The 23,875-nt window shown below is 40.6% G+C and overlaps 1 protein-coding gene across 3 annotated transcripts; it reads right to left on the minus strand.

Annotated features, from left to right (window-relative positions):
- Positions 1 to 1,584: 1,584 nt before the first annotated feature.
- Positions 1,585 to 22,059, minus strand: LOC106583907 (histone acetyltransferase KAT8). Of its 3 annotated transcripts, none has more exons than XM_014168561.3 (11): positions 21,661 to 22,056; positions 14,982 to 15,056; positions 14,668 to 14,846; positions 14,450 to 14,503; positions 13,537 to 13,701; positions 12,637 to 12,726; positions 12,243 to 12,383; positions 10,092 to 10,185; positions 9,587 to 9,737; positions 5,150 to 5,304; positions 1,585 to 1,839 (listed from the first exon to the last, which is right to left on the minus strand). In XM_014168561.3, the coding sequence occupies exons 1-11, from the start codon at positions 21,989 to 21,991 to the stop codon at positions 1,775 to 1,777; spliced, it is 1,500 nt and encodes a 499-aa protein (XP_014024036.1). In that variant the 5' UTR covers positions 21,992 to 22,056; the 3' UTR covers positions 1,585 to 1,774. The 3 variants fall into 3 exon arrangements, 2 of the variants coding, with proteins under 2 accessions (XP_014024036.1, XP_045561945.1); XR_014382279.1 differs by lacking the exon at positions 1,585 to 1,839 and adding an exon at positions 8,418 to 8,647 and having other exon boundaries at positions 5,168 to 5,304; positions 21,661 to 22,059; XM_045705989.2 differs by lacking the exons at positions 1,585 to 1,839; positions 5,150 to 5,304 and adding an exon at positions 8,376 to 8,647 and having other exon boundaries at positions 21,661 to 22,059.
- Positions 22,060 to 23,875: the final 1,816 nt, after the last annotated feature.

Raw genomic sequence — 23,875 nt, forward strand, 5'->3', positions numbered from 1 at the left:
GTTATGGGTTTGCTTGTTATCGGCAAGGACTACAGAGTTTTTCTTTTTTTAGGGATAAAAAGAAAAGGAAGAGCTAAGCACAGGCAAAATCCTAGAGGAAAACCTAGTGTAGTCTGCTTTCCAACAGACACTGGGAGACAAATTCACCTTTCAGCAAGACAATAACCTAAAACACAAAGCCAAATATACCCTGGAGATGCTAACTAAGATGACATTGAATGTTCGAGTGGTCTAGTTACAGTTTCGACTTAAATCAGCGTGAATATATGGCAAGACTTGAAAATGGCTATCTAGCAATGATCAACAGCCAACATGACAGAGCTTGAAGAATAAAACGTCATAATAAAATGTGCAAATATTGTACAATCCACGTGTGCAAAGCTCTTACAGACGTACCCAGAAATACTAATTGCCAATGGTGATTCTAACATGTATTGACTCAGGGGTGTGTATACTTAAGTACATTAGATATTTCTGGATTTCATTTTTCAATAAATGTACACATTTCTAAAATCATGTTTTCACTTTGTCATTAAAAAGGTAGTGTATAAATGCATTAAAAAAGTCAAGGGGTATGAATAAATTGAGGGCAATGTAGTTAGCATTGGCTCGCGAAACAACCTCTTAACTTCCTTCATACTGGACACAGAGAAATAAAAATGGTATCCATGAGTTCATTTGACTCTGGGGAAGTTGCTAAAGGGCGTCATTGCTAAAATCACTAAGTATTCCTTTAAGACGGTCCTGAAACAGTGCAGCTCAGCTGACTAGTAAGTGTTTGCCTGACAACTCAGCCGGACTTTAATTCTGTTGCTCTATAGATTGCTAAATACATTCAGTCAATCTGAAACTGACTTCAAAATGAGGGGCGTTGTACAAAACTAATTTATCAGCTATTGGATGGTCTAACAAATCTAACCAATAAGAGTATCAAAGTTGAAACCGTCATCATGTAGGCCGGCTTTGGCCAAACCCATCGGTTTCTGAGACCAATCAGAATGTGCTCGCATTCTAGAAATCGCCGAGAAGGCAAATCCAGACTCATCGTGGAGAAGTGTCAGTTGGCCGGAGCGATGTGGATGAGTAGCCAGGCAAAGTAAGTCTACCGGTATTCAGGTAGGTTTGCAGGCTTTTGCTCTAACACAACACTCTAGGAGGACTGTTGTACACCCCTGCCTTCCCATTCAATTCCTTTAAAACGATTATTATCACCATGACAATATAGACAAAGTCGTCAAGGCAAGAGCCTTATGGAAATTTGTTGAGAAAATACCTAAAGCAGCCATGTGAAATCTAATACCAACTGCCTTCTCTCACTTCATGTCATATCACTTTACACAATTGAGTAACAACTGTGCGCCATATAATACCATTGTCATTTTTTTTTTAAATCAATAACAATACTGACCGTTTTTTTTTTATTGCATCCCTGATTGTGATTACCAGTATTTTCAAAGCATATAAGAGTAGTCTTCATAGTAGTTGCTTCAGGTGCCTTTGCACCCCACCAAGGGAAATATATATCTAGGAGAAACACTGCTATTGAGTAGAAATTGTTAAAGGAAAGAAAAAAGACCACCCAAGTGAATCAATATTCTTGTTTATTTAAAAAAAAAGTGAAAAAAGACGCTAGTAATGTAAATATTGGTTCCTCTTCACAACAAATAGCTTAAACTGGGGACAAAGAACAAGTGGAGGGAAGAAGGGAATTGGAGAACGAATACCATGCGTGTGTGGGTTGGTTGGTCTGGCATGATGTCACTAGCACCTTCCCTCACTTCTTGGAGAACTTGGCTTGCTTATGTTTGGGCGGGGCCCACTTCAGACACACGGTGTCAACTGAGGAGACAGAAACATTCTGGTCAGGGTCTCCCTCCCTCCCTCCCTCACACACACACACACACACACACACACACACACACACACACACACACACACACACACACACACATTGAGAGAGAGTAACACTATGATATCCTCAAGAGACAACTGTATACTAGTGCTGAGCGATTACTGCTTTGAGGTCGGTTTGGTTTCGGTACTATTACAACAACCAAAAATACCTTTTTTTTCTTCTTTTTTTTAACTTTAAAATGCACAATGCATTATGTGGGTGGAATGCTGTAACAGAATAAAACAATTAATAAAAAGTCCCATGATGGTAGTGACGGCCCATTACTGCTTATCACACACATAATTTATTCACATTACTTCACTTCAATAAAATATTTCAGCTGTGAATATTACATTTGTTTTATGACTTTATCATTTCATTCCAAGTCGTCATCTTATCTCTAAAGAGCTGCTGCCTATGCGGTCTGACAAAAATCACTATTTTAGCTGTGTGCTTAGGGTTGTTATCCTGTTTGAAGGTGAACCTTCACCCCAGTCTGAGGTCCTGAGCACTCATTAAGGATCTCTGTACTTTTCTCCGTTCATCTTTACCTCGATCCTACTAGTCTCCCACTCCCTTCCGCTGAAAAACACCCCACAGCATGATGCTGCCACGACCATGCTTCACCATAGGGATGGTGCCAGGTTTCCTTCAGACATGACGCTTGGCATTCAGGCCAGAGTTCAATCTTGGTTTCGTCAGACCAAAGAATGTTGTTTCTCATGGTCAGAGTCTTTAGGTGCATTTTAGCAAACCCCAAAGCGGGATGTCATGTGCCTTTTACTGAGGTGTGGCTTCCATCTGGCCACTCTACCATAAAGTTCTGATTGTCGGAGTGCTGCAGAGATAGAACCTTCCAGAAGGACAACCATCTCCATTGAGGAACTTTGGAGCTCTGTTCTTTGTCACCTCCCTGACCATGGCCTTCTCCCCTGACAGCTCAGTTTGGCCCGGGCGGCCAGCTCTAGGAGGAGTCTTCTTCCATTTATAGCAAAGGGTCTGAATACTTTTGTAAATAAGGTATCAGCTTTTATTTTGAATACATTTGCAAAAATTTCTAAACCTGTTTTTGCTTTATCATTATGGGGTATTGTGTGTAGATTGCTGAGGATTTACATTTATTTAATCCACTTTACAATACGGCTATAACATAACAGAATGTGGGAAAAGTCAAGGGGTCTGAATACTTTCCGAAGGCACTGTATAAACCACAGTCGCATGATTTATGGCCAAGGGATATAGGAGATCAACTTTATTCAGTCAGTTCGACACCTTTTAAAAACTAGTCAACACTTGCTCTTCAATTGTCAATCAATGCATAGTCAATAACCTACTATGCACCACGATGTTGATTGACTCATCATTACATGGGACGTGCAAATTCACGAGCATCATGCCTTCTCCCTTCTCTGTGTAAAGAAATTTGACTGCAATGGCAGATCTGTAAATAATGACGAGATGCTCATGTCTCCGCCCTAACAATGGGGGTGGTTGTCCCAAAGGCAGGAAGGCATGCGACAAGCTTAGCTCCAAAATAAGCCCATAGAAACGCATTGAGCATATTTTGGAGAGAGTGAACTCCCTCGCTTCCCCTCTTCCGCATTTCCCTGTCATTGCTCAATTTGTTCCTGGTCAGGCACCAATCCTATCAACAGATCACTAGAATATGCATATTGTTCATTCTAGAAAAATCGGACAATGTGCCCTTGAGCAAGGCACTAATTTCTCCAGGGTTGCAGTGAATAATTCTCTAGCTAATATGAAGTGGAAAATACCGTCTGTTTCTTCCCTCCCCCTTCCACATTTTCTGCGCTAAACTATGTAGAATATTGGCCTGTCGAAAACTACAAACCCCTACTACATCGCACAGTTCAGGTTTGATCCGATTTATCTCTAGACAAACTGCGCATTCAGAGCACATACAAAAACCCAAATAATTGAACCGACATCTGTCAATTAGCTCCGCACTACTTTATACACATTAATGCAAACACACACCCTCCCCCCAGCTGGGCCAAGTCAAAGAGAACTGTGAGAAACAGGAGTGTGTGTGACTGGGAGAAAGAAGGAGAGAGATGTGGCGGGACCCACAAGTCTTCAATATCTGTTTTCCTCCTAGCTTTCACTTATCAAGTCCTTTCAGATAAGTACTCAGTAAGGAGGAGACTAGGGGATTGTCCCAAATGGCACAGTATTCCCTATATAGGGGATGATATTATTATTATTATTAATAGTGGGTGCTTACATTTGTTCTATTTTACACATGTACTGTGTATTATACGCATGTTAATTGGACATTTGTTTTCTGCATGTCCCTGAAACACCCTCGGAGAGTGGGGTCAGAGCCAGCCATTATTGACTGCAACCCTGGAGCAATTAGTGCCTTGCTCAAGGGCACATTGTCAGATTTTTCAAGTAGTCAGATCAGGGAGTCAAACCAGCAACCTTTCAATTACTGTCTCAACCTGCTGCCCTGAGTGGGGCCCATTAGTGCTCTGGTCAAAAGTAGTGCACTAATACACCACCATTCAAAAGTTTGGGGTCACTTAGAAACATCTTTGTTTCTGAAAGAAAAGCCAATTTTTTTGTCCATTAAAATACCATCAAATTGATCAGAAATACAGTGTAGACATTGTTAATGTTGTAAATGACTATTGTAGCTGGAAACAGCAGATTTTTTATGGAATATCTACATAGGCGTACAGAGGCCCATTATCAGCAATCATCACTCCTGTGTTCCAATGGCACGTTGTGTTAGCTAATCCAAGTTGATCATTTTAAAAGGCTAATTGATCATTAGAAAACTCTTTTGCAATTATATAAGCACAGCTGAAAACTGTTGTTCTTATTAAAGAAACAATAAAACTGGCCTTCTTTAGACTAGTTGAGTATCTGGAACATCAGCATTTGTGGGTTCAATTATTAGCCTTCTAAAATGATTAACTTGGATTAGCTAACATAACGTGCCATTGGAACACACGAGTGATGGTTGCTGATAATGGGCCTCTGTACACCTATGTAGATATCCATTAAAAAAAATCTGCCGTTTCCAGCTACAATAGTCATTTACAACATTAACAATGTCTACACTGTATTTCTGATCAATTTGATGTTATTTTAAATGGACATTTTTTTTTGCTTTTCTTTCAGAAACAAGGACATTTCTAAGTGACCCCAAACTTTTGAACAGTAGTGTAGGGAATAAGGTGTCATTTGGGATGGAGCCTATGAGACGTCAAAAGGAAACATGTCTACCTGTGATTGGCGGCTTCTTGTACTGGGCGCTCTTGAGGTGTTCCTCAACCAGTTTGGGCGTGACACAGATGACGTGCTGGCCCTTCCAGTATTTCACCATGTTGAGGGACTGCAGCGTACTGATGATGTCACCCTGGGTAATACTGGTCATCTGACTGTGGAGGGGGGAGAGCAATGATAATCTGGGGCTGAGTGTGTGTGAGGTCATATGTGTACAGTTATGAAGTGGGAGTACATGACAAATGTACAAGCGAATGCAGGTGTACCTATGTTGTGGATGTGCAAGTGGATGGATATTCACATACAGTACCAGTCAAAAGTTTAGACACCTACTCATTGAAGTTTTATTTTTTTTCATATATATACCATTTTCTACATTGTAGAATAATAGTGAAGACACCAAACTATGAAATAACACATACGGAATCAGGTAGTAACCAAAAAAGTGTTAATATATTTTATACTTGAGATTCTTCAAAGTAGCCACCCTTTGCCTTGACGGCATTGCACACTGTGGCATTCTCTCAACCAGCTTCACGAGGTAGTCTCCTGGAATGCTTTTCCAACAGTCTTGAAGGAATTCTCACAGAGTGGTTCGTCCTTTAAAAGTTGCAGCATACTGCAGCACAGCTTGCGCGGTGCCTCAGAATTCTATGGCATGTTATTTAAGTGCCAACCACTGTACCATTAATGCTAGTTAGTGCTAGTTTGACCACCAGAGGGCATCTTTGACAAGCATTGGATGGCCTTCAGTAGTGGCTGTACTAGAGATTTTAAAACCTTTTTTATAAGAACATAGTATACGGGACTGATTTTAAGAAATGTTGCTTAATATTATGGTGTTTTTATTCCAAGAAAAACGAAAAACCCTCCTGGGTTTCCATTAGGATGGAACGGAAAATATGGCGCTGTACAACGTGACGGTTGGGAGTAGAAAACAGTACTTGGCTATTTAGCTAAAGAATCCCGTGTCGTGCGGGCACGCGGGAGACTGGGATTCAATTCCCCAACGGGGAGGAAGGAGTAGGCTGTCCTTGTAAATAAAAATGTGTTCTTAACTGACTTGCCTAGTTAAATAAAAGGTTACACTAAGAGTATAACATTTCTACACCATAATTGTAGTCTAACCAATACCCAAATGGAGATGCAGTCAAAATAAAAATCGCATTGATTTATCAAGACCAGTGACCATGCTTGTCTCAGAGCAGCGTGAAACGGTGCTAAAATAGTTGTAGGCTATTGCTTCAAATCCTATTGCTTCAAACTTCAATATGCTCTTTAAATAAATAAGACCTACACCACTTTTAAACAGTACATTACTCAACACTAGTGAGACTCATATCGCCTACGGTAGACCTACAGTATATAAAAAAAAGATGACCTGACTCTCAGCCAATAATTACATATAGAGGATTCTAAATTAAAACCAAAAGCCGCTTCATGGGTCTACCGGTGGCGGCTGGCACGGGTATCTGTAGCAACGCATTTTGCATTGTGATGCGGTGACTTAGCTGCGCCACTGGGGAGGCCCCATCCACAAAGTATCAAAATGGGCTATTATAATACTGTACATGGTGTCCAGGTCAGGATAACCACAACATTTCTTTATTAAAGGACTATGTTGGTACTTATTTATTTTGATCCAAAGCCATGAATGAGTGAGTCACTCAGCTTTATGTAGGTGCCGGCTATATGACTGTCATCAACTTGATAATATATAACAATATTTTTTATTTATTTATTTTTTAAATGAAAGAGCGATTGTAATCTGAATAATGCCCAAAATAACGTTTGTAAAGGCCAAAATATTTATTTCTGTTTGCAGAGGGAGAGAACGCTGGGCCAATTGTGCGCTGCCCTATTGGACTCCCAATCACGGTCGGATGTGATACATAATAATAATACTTTTTGTTGTATTATTTGTTTTGTCTTTTCTGGTGGATTAAACTGAAATTGTCAACCAATCAGGGCCGGTTGTGATACAGCCAACCTAACTAAGAAATACATTTGAATACATAGAATTACATAGAATAGAATACATAGAATTCTCCCCCTACTCACCTTCTAGGCAAGTCTATTGTCCAGCTACCTGCTAATAGCCCTAATGGGCTAATAGTACAACGTGACCATGTGTGTTTGAAAGAGTATTTTCCAGTAAGCAACCATTTGTTTACCTTCATTAGACAACTTTGTTCCAATATTTCTGTAATTCAGTGATATTTATTCCCATAGTAATTCGTTATGAAACCATAACTAAACAATCATTGGCATTTTGAAAGAGTATTTTTATCATTATTTTATTAACGAAAGCATGAAGATGTCATTATTAGTTACATTGTTTTAGTTTGAACGTGCAGACTGGCAGTAAGAACAGCGGGAACGTTTCCTTAGTCAGCGCCATTAATAGTGCAATGCCCCTTAAAGTGTTGCTCTGTGCTACCCAGTGTGGAGGTCCACCCCTCCCCCTTCTCCTCCCTTCCCCATGGGCTAGGTCCGTCTCTGTGTGCGGCTCTGTGGCCCATCCCGTGCCCCCTGCCCTCGTGCCTTGAAAACTTTCAGTGGATACAGCTGGAGAACTGCAAGGCAATCCCATTGTGCACCACTCGGGAGACATGAACAATATATAGTGTCCAACTACTAACAGGGTTAATAATATATCTGTGAGAATATCCAAGGGGCTTTAAAATAATTATAAAATAATAATCGGTTTGTTTAAAAAAAAAAGTAAAACAATTTTTTGGAGATGATTTAGTTTTCAAATACTGTAAAATGAGCGAGAAAAGGGCAATTCTTGAACATGGGATGTGACAATGTTACTAATTTGGAAATAAAGCCAGTTTGTTATTTAGAATTATTTCTGTTTTTAGAGGGAGAGAAACCAAAAACCTACAGTCATTTCATGGGTCTCCCAGTCGAGGTTGGCACAGGTATTGAACCAGCATCTGTAGCAACACAGCTTCCACTGCTATGCAGTATCTTAGACCGTTGCACCACTCAGACACTGTACAACGTGACCGGTCGGGAGTGGCCTACCCTACTACAGTAAGAGCAAAATAATCCTAACAAAATAAAAACCTTAGTGTAACAACAGTTTTAGTAAGTAATACTGAAGTCGTGCACAATTAACAGTTTCTATTTAGGTTTATGTCACCCATTCATTGTCAAGCACAGTTGGACCCAAAAGCATAATCAGCGCTCTAACTCCTCCTTGCGCTGGTCTGGAGCAATGAAGTGGTGACGTAGGGTACCGTACTAAACCACAAATTACCTCTAAGTACCGCAGCATAATCGCTAAACTTTTAGTGGAGCAACCACTGCATGCTGAGCACTTGTTGGCTGCTTTTACTTCACTATGCGGTCCAACTCATCCCAAACCATCTCAATTGAGTTGAGGTCGGGTGATTGTGGAGGCCAGGTCATCTGATGCAGCACTCCATCTCTCTCCTTCTTGGTCAAATAGCCCTTACACAGCCTGGAGGTGTGATTTCGGTCATTGTCCTGTTGAAAAACAAATGATAGCGGAACTAAGTGCAAACCAGATGGGATGGCGTATCACTGCAGAATGCTATTGTAGCCATGCTGGTTCATTGTGCCTTGAATCCAAAATAAATCACTGACAGTTTCACCAGCAAAGAACCCCCACACATCCTCCAAGCTTCACGGTGGGAACCACACATGCTGAGATCATCGGTTCACCTACTCTGCGTCTAACAAAGACACGGGGGTTGGAACCAAAAATCTCAAATTTGGACTCATCAGACCAAAGGACAGATTTCTACCGGTCTAATGTCCATTGCTCGTGTTTCTTGGCCCAAGCAAGTCTCTTCTTTCTATTGGTCTCCTTTAGTAGTGGTTTCTTTGCAGCAATTCGACCATGAAGGCCTGATTGATGTTGAGATGTGTCTGTTACTTGAACTGAAGCATTTATTTGGGCTGCAATTTATGAGGCTGATAACTCTCATGAACTTATCCTCTGCAGCAGAGGTAACTTTGGATCTTCCTTTCCTGGGGCAGTCCTCGTGAAAGCCAGTTTCATCAAAGCGCTTGATGGCTTCTTGAAATTTTCAGAATTTCCATGTCTTAAAGTAATGGACTGTCATTTCTCTTTGCTTATTTTAGCCGTTCATGCCATAATATGGACTTGGTCTTTTACCAAATAGGGCTATCTTCTGTATACCACCCCTACCTTGTCACAACACAAGTGATTGGCTCAAACGCATTAAGAATGAAAGAAATTCCACAAAATAACTTTTAACAAGGCATATGATTCCATATGTGTTATTTCATAGTTTTGATGTCTTCACTGCTAGTCTACAATGTAGAAAATAGTCAAAACAAAAAACCCTGGAATGAGTAGGTGTGTCCAAACTTTTGACTGGTACTGTACATGAAAATGTATTTATGGTGAGGTGAAAATAGTTACTTGTCTGTGTGTACCTGAGGTCCTTGATGGAAAGCGTGCCCCTGAAGTCCCTGAGGATCTCCAGCAGCACCCAGGACCAGTAGCTCCTGTAGCTCAGCTTGCCCAGGTCTGACAGGGGCTTCTCCGGAGAACCCACCGTACTCTCCAATTTAGACAGCTCATAACCTGGGGGGGAGAGAACAAGAGAGAGCACGTGTGATACTGTGTGTTAGAGCTGGGACGATAAACCAAAAATGATCGTCACCAACCAAACCAGCCATTTATAAACAACATTTTACGGATATTGATAATAATGATAAGTAGCCTTTACTAGAAATGTGAAGTTTGAAATGGAATAGGCCTAAGCTGGCGGGAAAATTGTTAACATTCAAAGTAGTAGTTTAAGGGGTATAATAAAATAAATGGTGCTTAATAATTGTATTAACTTAACGCACAATTTATCGTTAACCTGATAATTGTCAATTTAGCATAATATTTTGTCCATATTGCCCAGCTCCAGTGTGTGTGTATCCCACTCACTGAAGGCTATGAGGAACTTTCCGTATCCTCTACGCTGGTAGGGTGGGAGGGTGAGGATACACGCCACGTTATTCCCATCTGGAGACTCTTTCTCCTGTGGAACACACAACAAGCTCAGCTTTTATAGGCCTACACTATACCAGTTATCCATTCACCTAAAACAATGAACAATTTCCTTCAGATTTGGGACTTTCCTTAAGACATGAGACATTTTTAGGTCAAAAGGGATTCTTAACAGCTTCTACCCTCAAGCCATAAGACTTCTGAACAGATAACCAAATGGCTACCTGGACTATTTGCATTACATGTACACATTACCTCAATTAGCTCGACTAACCTGTGCCCCAGCACATTGATTCTGTACCGGTACCCCCTGTATATAGCTTCGTTACTGTTATTTTATTGTTGCTCTTTAAATTTTTATTTTCTATTTATTTATTTTTTTACTTCAGTTTATTTAATAAATATTTTCTTTACATGTATTTTTTTCTTAAAACTGTATTGTTGGTTAAGGGCTTGTAAGTAAGCATTTCACTAAGGTCTACACCATTTATGAAATGTGTTTCTAACCCCCCTCCCCCCCAAAAAATAAACAGCTACATTACAGATAAACTTAGCAAAAAAAGGAAACGTTCTCTCACTGTAAATAAACTGTGTTCATTTTCAGCAAACTTAACATGTGTAAATATTTGTATGAACGTAACAAGATTCAACAACTGAGACAAACTGAACAAGTTCCACAGACGTGTGACTAACAGAAATGGAATAATCTGTCCCTGAACAAAGGGGGGTCAAAATCAAAAGTAACAGTCAGTATCTGGTGTGGCTACCAGCTGCATTAAGTACTGCAGTGCATCTCCTCCTCATGGACTGCACCAGATTTGCCAGTTCTTGCTGTGAGACGTTACCCCACTCTTCCACCAAGGCACCTGCAAGTTCCCGGGCATTTCTGGGGGGAATGGCCCTAGCCCTCACACTCCGATCCAACAGGTCCCAGACATGCTCAATGGGATTGAGATCCGGGCTCTTCGCTGGCCATGGCAGAACACTGATATTCCTGTCTTGCACAAAATCACACACAGAATGAGCAGTATGGCTGGTGGCATTGTCAAGCTGGAGGGTCATGTCAGGATGAGCCTGCAGGAAGGGTACCACATGAGGGAGGAGGATGTCTTCCCTGTAACGCACAGCGTTGAGATGGCCTGCAATGACAACAAGCTCAGTCCGATGATGCTGTGACACATTGCCCCAGACCATGACGGACCCTCCACCTCCAAATCGATCCCGCTCCAGAGTACAGGCCTCGGTGTAACGCTCATTCCTTCGACGATAAACGTGAATCCGACCATCTCCCCTGGTGAGACAAAACTGCGATTCGTCAGTGAAGAGCACTTTTTGACAGTCCTGTCTGGTCCAGCGACGGTGGGTTTGTGCCTGCTGTTGCCGGTGATGTCTGGTGAGGACCTGCCTTACAACAGGCCTACAAGCCCTCAGTCCAGCCTCTCTCAGCCTATTGAGGACAGTCTGAGCACTGATGGAGGGATTGTGCGTTCCTAGTGTTGTTGCCATCCTGTACCTTTCCCGCAGGTGTGATGTTCGGATGTACCGATCCTGTGCAGGTGTTTTTACACGTGGTCTGCCACTGCGAGGCCGATCAGCTGTCCGTCCTGTCTCCATGTAACGCTGTCTTAGGCGTCTCACAGTGAAGACATTGCAATTTATTGCCCTGGCCACATCTGCAGTCTTCATGCCTCCTTGCAGCATGCCTAAGGCACGTTCACGCAGATGAGCAGGGACCCTGGGCATCTTTCTTTTGGTGTTTTTCAAAGTCAGTAGAAAGGCCTCTTTAGTGTTCTAAGTTTTCATAACTGTGACCTTAATTGTCAAACGTCTGTAAGCTGTTAGTGTCTTAACGACCGTTCCACAGGTGCATGTAAATTAATTGTTTATGGTTCATTGAACAAGCATGGTAAACAGTGTTTAAACCCTTTACAATGAAGATCTGTGAAGTTATTTGGATTTTTTCAAATTATCTTTGAAAGACAGGGTCCTGAAAAGGGGACCTTTATTTTTTTGCTGAGTTTATACATTTTTTTACTTTGGACAAGCAGCCACAGATATCCCCATCCCTGTACTGGGACCAGTACTTACTTTGGAGAAGTATCCCACTATGTGTGCTCCCTGCCTGTTGACTTCAGTCAGAATGTAAAAGACAAAAGGCTCCACGTCAAAGTACAGCGTCTTGTGGTCCAGGAAGAGCTTGGCCAGTAGACACAGGTTCTGGCAGTAGATCTACAGAAAGAGACAAGGGTCAGTATTACCGTCAGTGGGTTTGTTCATTTTAATACACCTTGCAGATGCTCAATGAAGATGAGTCAGTTATGTTAGTGCTGGAACAAACATATGCAAATTAGGGGTACCCCCAAGACTTAAGTTGAAAGGTCTAGGTTGTTCTTGTTCCCAATTAACTAAGACCTGTTTAAATTGCTTTCAGGGCAGTTTGGGGTAATTCTCTGTGGTTTGGTCCTGCCTCCTGTGTTCTTACCTTGTGGTCGCGTCCGTCCACTTCGTACACAGAGATGTTGCTCCGCCTGTAGATCTCTTTCCCAAGAGGCTGCCTCCACTGACATTGGGACTGGAGGAACAGATAGAGTGAGGAGGAAAGGAAAGGTAGAGAGGAAATTTATAAAAGATTTTATATGTTTAAAGAAAATGATTAAATAATTCTACCCTGAAACGTAACTAATTAGTTGTTTATGTAGCATGTATAATGAATAATTAAAGTATTAAACATAAGTCCAACTAGGTTAGACTGGGAGGGAGATAAATGTGTGTATGCGTGTGCCGAAGAAAATACCGAGAACAATAGAGACTGTGTTTGGCTCGACCTGACTAGGACTCTGAGAAACTTATGATAGGACAGGGAGTACTTCTCAAGGTTTCTCTAATCTCTGGGGAATGGAACGGACAGCGCTGGGTAGTGATACACAGTGGTGAGAACTGTGGAGAAGCACACAACTCACCTACTGTTTGTGTGTATGTATGTGCGTAGGATATCTACTGTTTGTGTGTATGTGTGTGCGTAGGATATGAAGTGAACTATAAAATGGATGTCTTTGTATAATGGACTTCAGAGCCCTCGTGAATAAACATTTTGACTATTGTAAGCTGGGACTCAGTCTGTTTCATTCAACCAGAATCTTACAAATTCTGGGATGCAGACTGAGTAGTTTAATTAAAGTTCAGTTTAAGAACATTGAGAACGAAATTCTCTTAACAGAAATAGAGGTGGAGAAGGATGAAACATAAGTATATGGTTCAAAGCTTTTCAACTGTATATTGGTAAAATAGAAGTGCTAGTCTCCAATGGTAGATGGTAATGAAAGACAACAGCAATGCTGAAGCTAACAGTGCTTTTAAACTGTTGAAGCTGACAGTCACCGACCAGGTGGTATCTGAAGGTCTTCTCGTACTTCATGTACTTGAGGCAATACTCGCAGATCCACAGCTTGGGCTGCTTGCCGTAGTCCTCTGGGAATGGGGAGAAGTACCAGGCGTCAATCTCGAAGTTTCCAATCTGGATCTTGTCCACGTACTTCACTTTAGTGATCTGGGAGAGAGAGGCAAGGACACATTTTTACTTTCCCCCCCTTCTCTACGAATTGTATTGTCTTACAACTACATACAGTACGAGTCAAAAGTTTGGCACATGTACTTATTTAAGGGTTTTTCTTTATTTTTACTATTTCCTACATTGTACAATAATAGTGAAGACATCACTATTACTTTCAATTGTCCTGTTGAAAAACAAATGATGTCCCACTAAAAACAAACCAGATGGGATGGCGTATTGACTGACCAGATTGACTGACCTTCATGTCTTAAGGTAATGATGGACTGTTGTTTCTGTTTGCTTATTTTAGCTGTTCTTGACATAATATGGACTTGGTCTTTTACCAAATAGGGCTATATTCTGTATACCACCCCTACCTTGTCACAACACAAGTGATTGGCTCAAACGCATTAAGGAGGAAAGAAATTACACAAAATTAACTTTTAACAAGGCACAACTGTTAATTGAAATGCATTCCAGGTGACTACCTCATGAAGCTGGTTGAGAGAATTCCAAGAGGGAGCAAAGCGGTCATCAAGGCATAGGGTGGCTACTTTGAAGAATCTCAAATATAAAATATATTTTCATTTGTTTAGCAATTTCATTTCATAGTTTTGATATCTTCACTATTATTGTACAATATAGAAAATAATACAAAATAATACCCTGGAATGAATAGGTGTCCAAACTTTTGACTGGTACTGTATATCAAAAAGTGCATAACATTATAGCTACACACGCTTACCGCCTCATGCTCCTTTTCCAGGGCAGCTGTGGTGGGGTCCATCTCTGCGTACGTCTGGCGGGAAAGAGGAGTTTGGTTAGAAAACAGAACACAGGGAGCCCATTTAATATCGGAATCTAACTAATCTGACTGACAGAAGAACAGTTTAGAAATTGACAATGGGGATATGATCCACCTCTGTTGGGGTATGTAGTCTAGAACCTCCTGCACTAGCCTACCTTCTGCACGTGGTTGATCTCATCATGTTTGCGTTTCTGGTTGCGGGTGATCTTCCTTTCGGGCTGCTCCCCCAGCTCGCCCCCTCCACCACCCTCAGCGATTTTTGTCACTGCGTCCTTCGCCGTCTTGGTCAGTGCCAGGCGAGCCTTGCCCACCCACTCATCCAGACGTCTGTTAACTACAGGCCCAGGGGAGAGATAGAGAGAGGGTTGGCGGAGAAGGAAGAAATGATAAAGGAAGGTGGAGGAAAGTAGGAAGGAGAGGTGTATGAAAAGATGGAGGAGAATGGAAATGCTGTGTGTGTCCCACTCACATCCAACATAGTGTACGTAGAACTCCTCTCTGCCCTCCTGTTCGTTCAGCCTGGACTGGATAACCTCAGCAGAATCTGAAAAAAGAAGAAAAGAAAAAGAGGTTGAGTTTTACTGATTTAACTGTAGCTATCTCTGGAAAAAGCACATCTAGCTAGCTATAGTAGGGCAGGACACATTACATTTTTAACAATGCTTTTTTTCTGATAAAAACTAGTACATTGCATCTGCCGCAGAGCCCAGTTTCATAATATTACCATATGTCCCAGCTGTAGTTTTGAAGAAATCACGAAAAAACAGCCTTATTTTAGGGAATTTTTCACCGTTCCAGCTCCTATTAGTTCTATTGAGCACCGTGGCACCAACTCGCTTTCCGAACGTTCTATTCCCAGCTTATTGTGCTTTGCTATTGTTGGTAATGAGACCTGCCCACGTTGCTGGTAGTTAGAATGAAACAATAAAAAATGTATCATGGAACTCTGAGGTCATGCCATTGTTTACTATAGGGAAATATACAGTTGAAGTCGGAAGTTTACATACACTTAGGTTGGAGTCATTAAAACTCGTTTTTCAACCACTCCACACATTTTTTGTTAACAAACTATAGTTTTGGCAAGTCGGTTAGGACATCTACTTTGTGCATGACACGTAATTTTCTAACACTTGTTTACAGACAGATGATTTCACTTATAATTCACTGTATCACAATTCCAGTGGGTCAGAAGTTAACATATTCTAACTTGACTGTGCCTTTAACCTGTCTGGGCTAGGGGGCAGTATTTTCACTGCCGGATGAAAAACGTACCCAATTTAAACAGGTTACTACTCTGGCCCAGAAACTAGAATATGCATATTATTAGTAGATTTGGATAGAAAACACTGAAGTTTCTAAAACTGTTTGAATGGTGTCTGTGAGTATAACAGAACTCATATGGCAGGCAAAAACCTGAGAAAAATCCAAGCAGGAAGTGAAAAGTCAGAATTATAGTTCTTCTTTTGATTCTCTATTGAAGCTACAGTGTCTCTGGGGGACGTTGCACTTCCTAAGGCTTCCATTGGCTGTCTAAAGCCTTCAGAAAGTGGTTTGAGCATTCTCCTGTCACTGGGCAGAGTATAGGAGCTCAGTTACTGAGTGGTCTGCCTGGCAACAAAGGGATTGGATATGCGTGGTCACGCGAGCACGCCGTTCCTTCTTTTTCTTCTTGAATGAATATGCTATTGTCCGGTTGGAATATTATCGCAATTTTACATTAAAAATACCATAAAGATTGATTTTAAACAGCGTTTGACATGCTTCTAAGTACGATAATGGAACATTTTGACTTTTGTCTCTCATTCCGCGCTCGCGCGTTATGCCTTTGGATAAGTGATCTGTACGGTATTTGTACATAAATATGGATTATTTTGAACAAAAACAACATTTCTTGTGGAAGTAGCATTCTGACAATAATTAGCAAAGGTAAGAGAATATTTCTAATACTAAATCTGAGTTTAGGTTGCCCCGAACTTGGCGGGTGTCTGAATAGCTCGCCGTGATGGCTGAGCTATGTACTGAGAATATTGAAAAATGTGCTTTCTCCGTAAAGCTATTTTAAAATCTGACACAGCAGTTGCATCCAGGGGTAGTCTATCTATAATTCTTAAAATATTTGTTATATATTTTGTCAACGTTTATGATGAGTATTTTTGTAAATTGATGTGCACATTGACCGGGCGTTTTGGTGGGAACACATTTTCTGAACATCACGCGCCAATGTAAAATGCTGTTTTTGGATATAAATATGAACTTTATCGAACAAAACATACATGTATTGTGTAACATAATGTCCTAGGAGTGTCATCTGATGAAGATCGTCAAAGGTTAGTGCTTCATTTAGCTGTGTTTTGGGTTTTATTGACACGTGTCCTTGCTTGGAAAATGGCTGTGTGATTATTTTTGTCTATGTACTCTCCTAACATAATCTAATGTTTTGCTTTCGCTGTAAAGCCTTTTTGAAATCGGACAATGTGGTTAGATTAACGAGAAGTTTATCTTTAAAATGGTGTAAAATAGTTGTGTTTGAGAAAGTTGAATTATGACATTTTGTTGTTTTTGAATTTTCCGCCCTGATATTTCACTGGCTGTGTCCCGCTAGCGTCCCACCTAGCCCATAGAAGTTAAACAGCATGGAAAAGTCCAGAAAATGATATCATGGCTTTAGAAGCTTCTGATAGGCTAATTTAAAAATGCCAAGGGGGTGAACACTTTCGCAAGCCACTGTAGGTATGCACGTCAGCTTTGACATCGGCGTTAAACTAGACATTGGGCCGATGCCGATGTTGGCATTTTTAGCTAATATCGTCTGATTCCAATATGTTCACCGATAAATCGTGCATCCCTAATTGTTTCCTTACTTCCTCGTTATGCAGACATAAGCACACCTGGCACCATTGAGGTGCGGATGTTTCCTTTCTACACAAGTTATTTTTTTTCAGTTTCATCCTAAGAACAGATTGTAGTTGTAAAATAAAAAGGGATAGATTTTTTTGGTGCCATTTTGGCTAAATGGAATTCTAATCTTCACTCTAGCCTAAACAGGCTCTGCGAGCGTTCGATTTCATTAATTTGCTATGGGCTCGCGCTAGTGTTCCCAGCTTAGCCAACGCTCCTTTGCCATTTTTCAGCCTTGGGTGAATTTTTACTCGTTCTATTGTCCAGCCTAGCTATCGCTTACAGCTAATAGAGCTTGATGGCCTTGAATGCAAACAATAAACAAAACCACAATTTCACATATCTAATGTTCAAAAAGCAAACTTGATCTTGAGATCACCAACAACAAGTCGATAAAAACCTGCATAGTTAAACATTGTGACTATCTCGATCAGGACAATAGAACGAGTCAAAATTCACACAAGGCTGAAAAACATCCAAAGAAGGTTGGTTGAGCTGGAACACTAGCGCGAGGCCATAGCAAATGAATTGGAACAAACCTTCGCTGAGCCTTTTCTGACTGCAATGATCCTTAGAATTCCATTTTCCTTAAATGGCACCAAAAAAGGTACACCTTTTTTATTTTACCACTACAATCTGTTCTTAGGACGAAACTGAAAAAGAACTTGTGTAGAAAGTAAACATCCGCACCTCAATGGTGCCAAGTGTGCTTATGTCTGCATAACGAGGAAGAAGGGGAAAAAAATGGCAACTTGTGACTATTTCTGGTCTTTATCGATCAATGCCAGCAGAATACACTGCCCGGCCTTATATAATTAGAAAGAGGATATGACCATGATTAAAATGGTGTACGACTTGAAAAACAACAGTAGGACGACCTCAGTTCTATGAGTAATTTTGTTGTTGATGTTTTAACTACCAGCAACGGGTAACATCATTATACAGCTGCAAAAACATGCATCATTAGAAATAATAGGTTATCCTGATTAAAATGGTGTGGAACTTCAAACCATTAAAATACATACATTGAGATATTTGACGAAATAGACAGACATGTCCCTATTTCTCCAAAACAACGACAGTCTGAAAGTTCTAAGAACAGTCTTTTATTTAACCAGTTTACCATTTATCTACTACCATTTGCCTTTTTGTGTTTAAGATTTTGTGATTTGTAATCTAGCAGTTAAGAGCGTTTGGCAGTAACCGAAAGGTGGCTAGTTCGAATCCCCGAACAAACTAGGTGAAAAATCTGTCGATGTACCCTTGAGCAGGCCACTTAACCTTGTTGCTCTGGATAAGAGTGTCTGCTAAATGACTAAAATGTGAAATGTAAACTTGGCCTCAATGTGAAAGCGTGGCAAAAATGTATTAAATTTCATTATTCACAGATCTACTCCTCTGATGACATGGCAGGCGGCACACTCATGAAAACGAACTGCTCAGCAAAGCAAAGGCTCTTGAGAGCTACCAGATTTATAATTTTAAAAAAGCAAATTTTTTAGTGTCCGTGTCCAGTGTCTGTAGTTATATGTTAAGGGTTTAAGGGGGTGTTACTTTCGCAGATAATGGCACCCATCTTGAAAAAAAAACAAAAAAATGTATTACCTAAATGTATGATGCTTATGACAGTTTCCTTGTTATGGTTTAAATAGTTATTTTATGGTTGTACGTGATAAAATTAACTAGAAAATGGTGAGTAATTACTATTTTAATAAGGATATTCAATTTATTCAGTACTACTGCAGTTGCTAAATAATTCCAATAGATGGCAGTATAAGACCACAAATTAAATTTCAGAAGATTAGTTCTCTCCCTGGATACACCACTCCCCTCACAGGAAAACTAATGCGCGCACTTTCTGTCCCTTTCCACACTGCTAGTGCAAGAGGCATTTAACAGATTGATGTGAAGAAATATAATGATGATTCATGTTTATTATTACTTGTTCATGTGCTCATGTTTTGAAATTATACTTCATTACCATAACAATTATCAATAAACCTGAACATCAATTCAGTCACCTCTGGTCGACAAAAACGTATTTTCCTAGTACATTCATTGTCAAATTCGTCAACCATCATCGGCCCACTCTGCCTTCTCGCAAAAGTAGCCAACTCAACAAGCCCCACCAAAAACTTGTGCTGTCAGCGAGCACTCTGCCTTCTCGCGCAAGCGAGGGGCATGTTGGAGGTAAGTTTGCTAACCGTGAGGGTGCATGATGTAATTTGTTGGCGGGCTGGAAGAAGCAGTCAGCTTTTCTATTCGAGGCTGTGTACTCATAATATGATACGTTAACAGAGCTTTTTATTATGCATGTCTACTAGGGTTGAGGTTAGCGCACCTGACTAGTGATTACTCTCTTTCTCTCTTTCTGTCTTTCTCTCGGAGGACCTGAGCCCTAGGACCATGCCTCAGGACTACCTGGTATGATGACTCCTTGCTGTCCCCAGTCCACCTGGCCGTGCTGCTGCTCCAGTTTCAACTGTTCTGCCTGCGGCTATGGAACCCTGACCTGTTCACCGGACGTGCTTGTTGCACCCTCGACAACTACTATGATTATTATTATTTGACCATGCTGGTCATTTATGAACATTTTAACATTTTAACATCTTGACCATGTTCTGTTATAATATCCACCCTGCACAGCCAGAAGAGGACTGGCCACCCCTCATAGCCTGGTTCCTCTCTAGGTTTCTTCGTAGGTTTTTGGCCTTTCTAGGGAGTTTTTCCTAGCCACCATGCTTCTTTCACATGCTTTGCTTGCTGTTTGGGGTTTTAGGCTGGGTTTCTGTACAGCACTTTGAGATATCAGCTGATGTACGAAGGGCTATATAAAAATAAATTTGATTTGATTGATTTGATTATTTGGCCGGGGTTCAATGTCTGCTATATTCACTATTTTTTTGCTCTCCCAAAAGCAACACAGGCCTAATACGAAATAAATAGCTACCTGTAAAGTAATGAGTGACCATTTTAGAAAATCATGGGACATATAGTCTTTGGTTGCATGCAATTTTATGTCAATCTTATTACTGCTATAGCCTATAATTGATGCTTTGTGGTTTTATGCTGCCATCTATTGGAAACAGTTAGCAATTAAAAGTTATTAATTCACATAAAGTCACTGGTGAGGCAGCTGAGAAATTGTGTATTTTTCTTATTAATTCCTGAGATCAGTCTCAAACCTGCCCCACCTATCCCATCCAATTGTTGGACTTTCACATATGTCACACCCAGTTCAAACCACATTTGAAAAATAAAATGTGGCTTGTTTATCAAGTGTTCTGCCTTACAATAATAAATATCATAAAAGAACAACAACAAAAAACAGCTAAATGCTTGCATAGGTTTTGATTAACAAAATAACAATCAAAATGCTATTTAGTACTATAATGGTATTTACTAACAATATTATAACACAAATCGTTTTTAAAAGTATTCTAGGCTACCCTACCCAAGGGTTATGGGCTAAAACAGTTATACCTAGGGTTAGAGTTTAAGGCTGTGGCCTTCTGTGGGTACTAAATAACTAATTCGTGACACTTTCTAGGCTAATAATCTGAGGTAGTTTTTCTACAGATCTACATTAACATGGTTATTTCTTAATTAAAAAATGTCCTCTGGATGTTTAAATCGGCCACATCTTGAAAAAGATGACAGGGACATGTTTTTTTTTAAGGTTTACACCCTCCATGAGCAGAAAATGTTTAACGTTTGATGGCTATGCGCCAGCCATCGTTAGCTCTGTGGGTCAACAACAACGTGTACCCAGGCGAACAGCGAGTTTGCTCACCAAGTATCCCCAACCTTGTTAATTATAATAAATTACTGAGGTAAGCCTACGAGTTTAATATGGGCAGGTCTCTTTGCCAACAATAGCCAGGCAGGAATTGTGACCTAGAACAATAAGGCTGAGAATAGAACGTTCGGGAAGCGAGTTGGTGCCACTGTGTTCAGTAGAACGAATAGGAGCTGGCAGGGTGAAAAATGCCCTAAGATGTTTTTTTTTAATTCAAAACTACGCCAAGCAGTTGGGACAGATGGTAAAATTAAGAAACTGGGCTCCACGGCGGATGCAATGAACTCGTTTTAGTTGTAAAAAAGCGTTGTTAAAAATGTCACGTGTCCAGCCTAGTATCAGTCTGAAGATGTATGCAGAACCAGTCCGGGCGCACTGATGATAAATAGTGTTCTGCCCCACAGCCTTTCAAACGTAGCTAACTATTATTGGCTTATAAACAAATACTTACGCCATGTCTTGTCGGCTCGCTGACATAAATACGTCTCTCCGATTTCGACTGAGACCTCTTGCTCCCTGCCCAACAACACTCCTCCCCCGTTGCGCTGAGGAATCGAGCCCCCGGCTTCTCTTTCCCGATCAATGGCCTCCGACTCATCCTCCTCCCCGCCACTGCCGTTAGATGAACAAGTGGCTTGTATTCCAGTGTCCAAGTCTTCCCGGTCCGTTACGTTGTGTCCTGTGTCAAGTTCAACGTCCATTCGGTCCTCTGGAAGATTGTTGTTGTAGTTATTGTCTCGAATATGACGCTCGTTCGCCGTTAGCGCTGTTCCGGCAGACATCTTGTGTTATTTCAAAACACTGCCTGCCCCCGGACGATGCGAATTTGCGCAGTGCAGAGGGGGGCGTTCTCGACTCTTCTAAACAAATTGCTCTTCTAACAGATCTAGGATCAGATTATATACCCACAGTAACAGTAACGTAACTTTGGGATTACCCAAACTCAGTAACGTAATTTGATTATGTTCCGTTAGTAATGCCTCTTACTTTCCCCATAAGAGGCATTAGAATACAAAAATGTATGTTACCAATTGAAGGTCATCTATTGCAGGATAAATCGATGTTAAAATGTACACAGCTGGCCATATATGGATGTTAAATGTTACTTTATGAGTTATGTAGGCTTTTCTAACCCATCACTTCCTACTACATATAATACGATTAAATTATATCTTTACCTTAAAAACCAAAGTCTATCATAATTCCAGTCATTCCATTAAATGTTATACCCCTTGATCTTCAAGAATAAGACTTGGAAATATGGAAGTATTGATTTGCCAAATTGTTTTACCTGAGCATGACCCCAAAACGAAGGACTTATTAGCCACCCCTCTTCGTAATTTAGGCTTTTGTTGTCATAGAGGACTGATTGGGCTCATTGATTCGAGTTGAAAAATAAATACTGCGCTCATGGAATGGAATTCTTTGAGCACTACTGAAAAGTGCTATTTACATGTGAAGAAAATGTATGCCATATGCTGCATTTGCTATAGGCCTATTGTTTACCTTTTTGTTGGTGACACTTTGATAATATGCAGCTTTTTAAAGGGCAAATCCACAGATGAAATAATAACAAAACGGTCGCCCCGCCTCTGTTTTGGTAAAAAGCTGAGGGATGGGCCTGGAGAAATGTAACCACTCTCAGACTAATAGACAGAGCTATGGATGGAAGGCCTGACCATCCATGATATAAAATGATTGTTTTAACCCATGTTATGAGGCAATACAGTGTTTGTTTACATTTACAATGTTTACAAACATTGGAATAAAACAAGCGTATATTTTGGGTTCTCATGGAGTGTGACAGTTGAACGAAGCTCATGAGGGATTTATAAGTTATATTCTTCAAGTATCAATGGATATAGATATATATCTATCTAATTTATATATATCTATCTAAGTCCAAAAATGGATGTAGAAACTGCAGATTGCCCCCTAAGTCTATCAAAAGTGTGCAAGATGGAGTATGTGTCCATTAGGCCTATCGATTTATTTATTTTATCAGAATGAATTAGACTGAGCAATAAAAGTCCCACTTTTATTCCGTAGGCTTGGATCTGCCCTATGCAGCTGTTGCAAGAGCGCATTTTTCACTGTCTGTCCACTGGTTTGAAAAACAATGATTGATAGGCAGCTTAAACTTCTTGAATTCAACCATTATTTGGTTCAAATACACATTTAGATTTGTGAACAGCCATCCACAACAACCCCAATCTGTAAAGCGCAAATAGCTCAAATGAGAGAGCAGCACTGTGATTCACAGTGCGCTATGTAGATATCAATAATCAGTGATGTCTGTATCGCTGTAGACTACACCACTACTGTCATCCTTACTTCCAAGCGTTTATTCAAGTTGGATAATCTTTGGATGCAAAAGCCTATTCCTGCTCTTTTCATGTGATCCAGCAAACACATTTGGTGTGTCATCATAGTGGTCTCTGACTTGTGGTCAGACTCGAATTTCTGCAAAGAAACCACTACTAAAGGACACCAATAAGAAGAAGACTTGCTTGGGCCAAGAAATACGAGCAATGGACATTAGACTGGTGGAAATCTGTCCTTTGGTCTGATGAGTCCGCTGTGTGAGATGCAGAGTAGGTGAACGGATGATCTCAGCATGTGTGGTTCCCCCCGTGAAGCTTGGAGGAGGATGTGTGATGGTGTGG

This window comes from Salmo salar, chromosome 23, assembly GCF_965601325.2.
Source record: "Salmo salar chromosome 23, fSalSal1, whole genome shotgun sequence".
Lineage (NCBI taxonomy): Eukaryota > Metazoa > Chordata > Actinopteri > Salmoniformes > Salmonidae > Salmo > Salmo salar.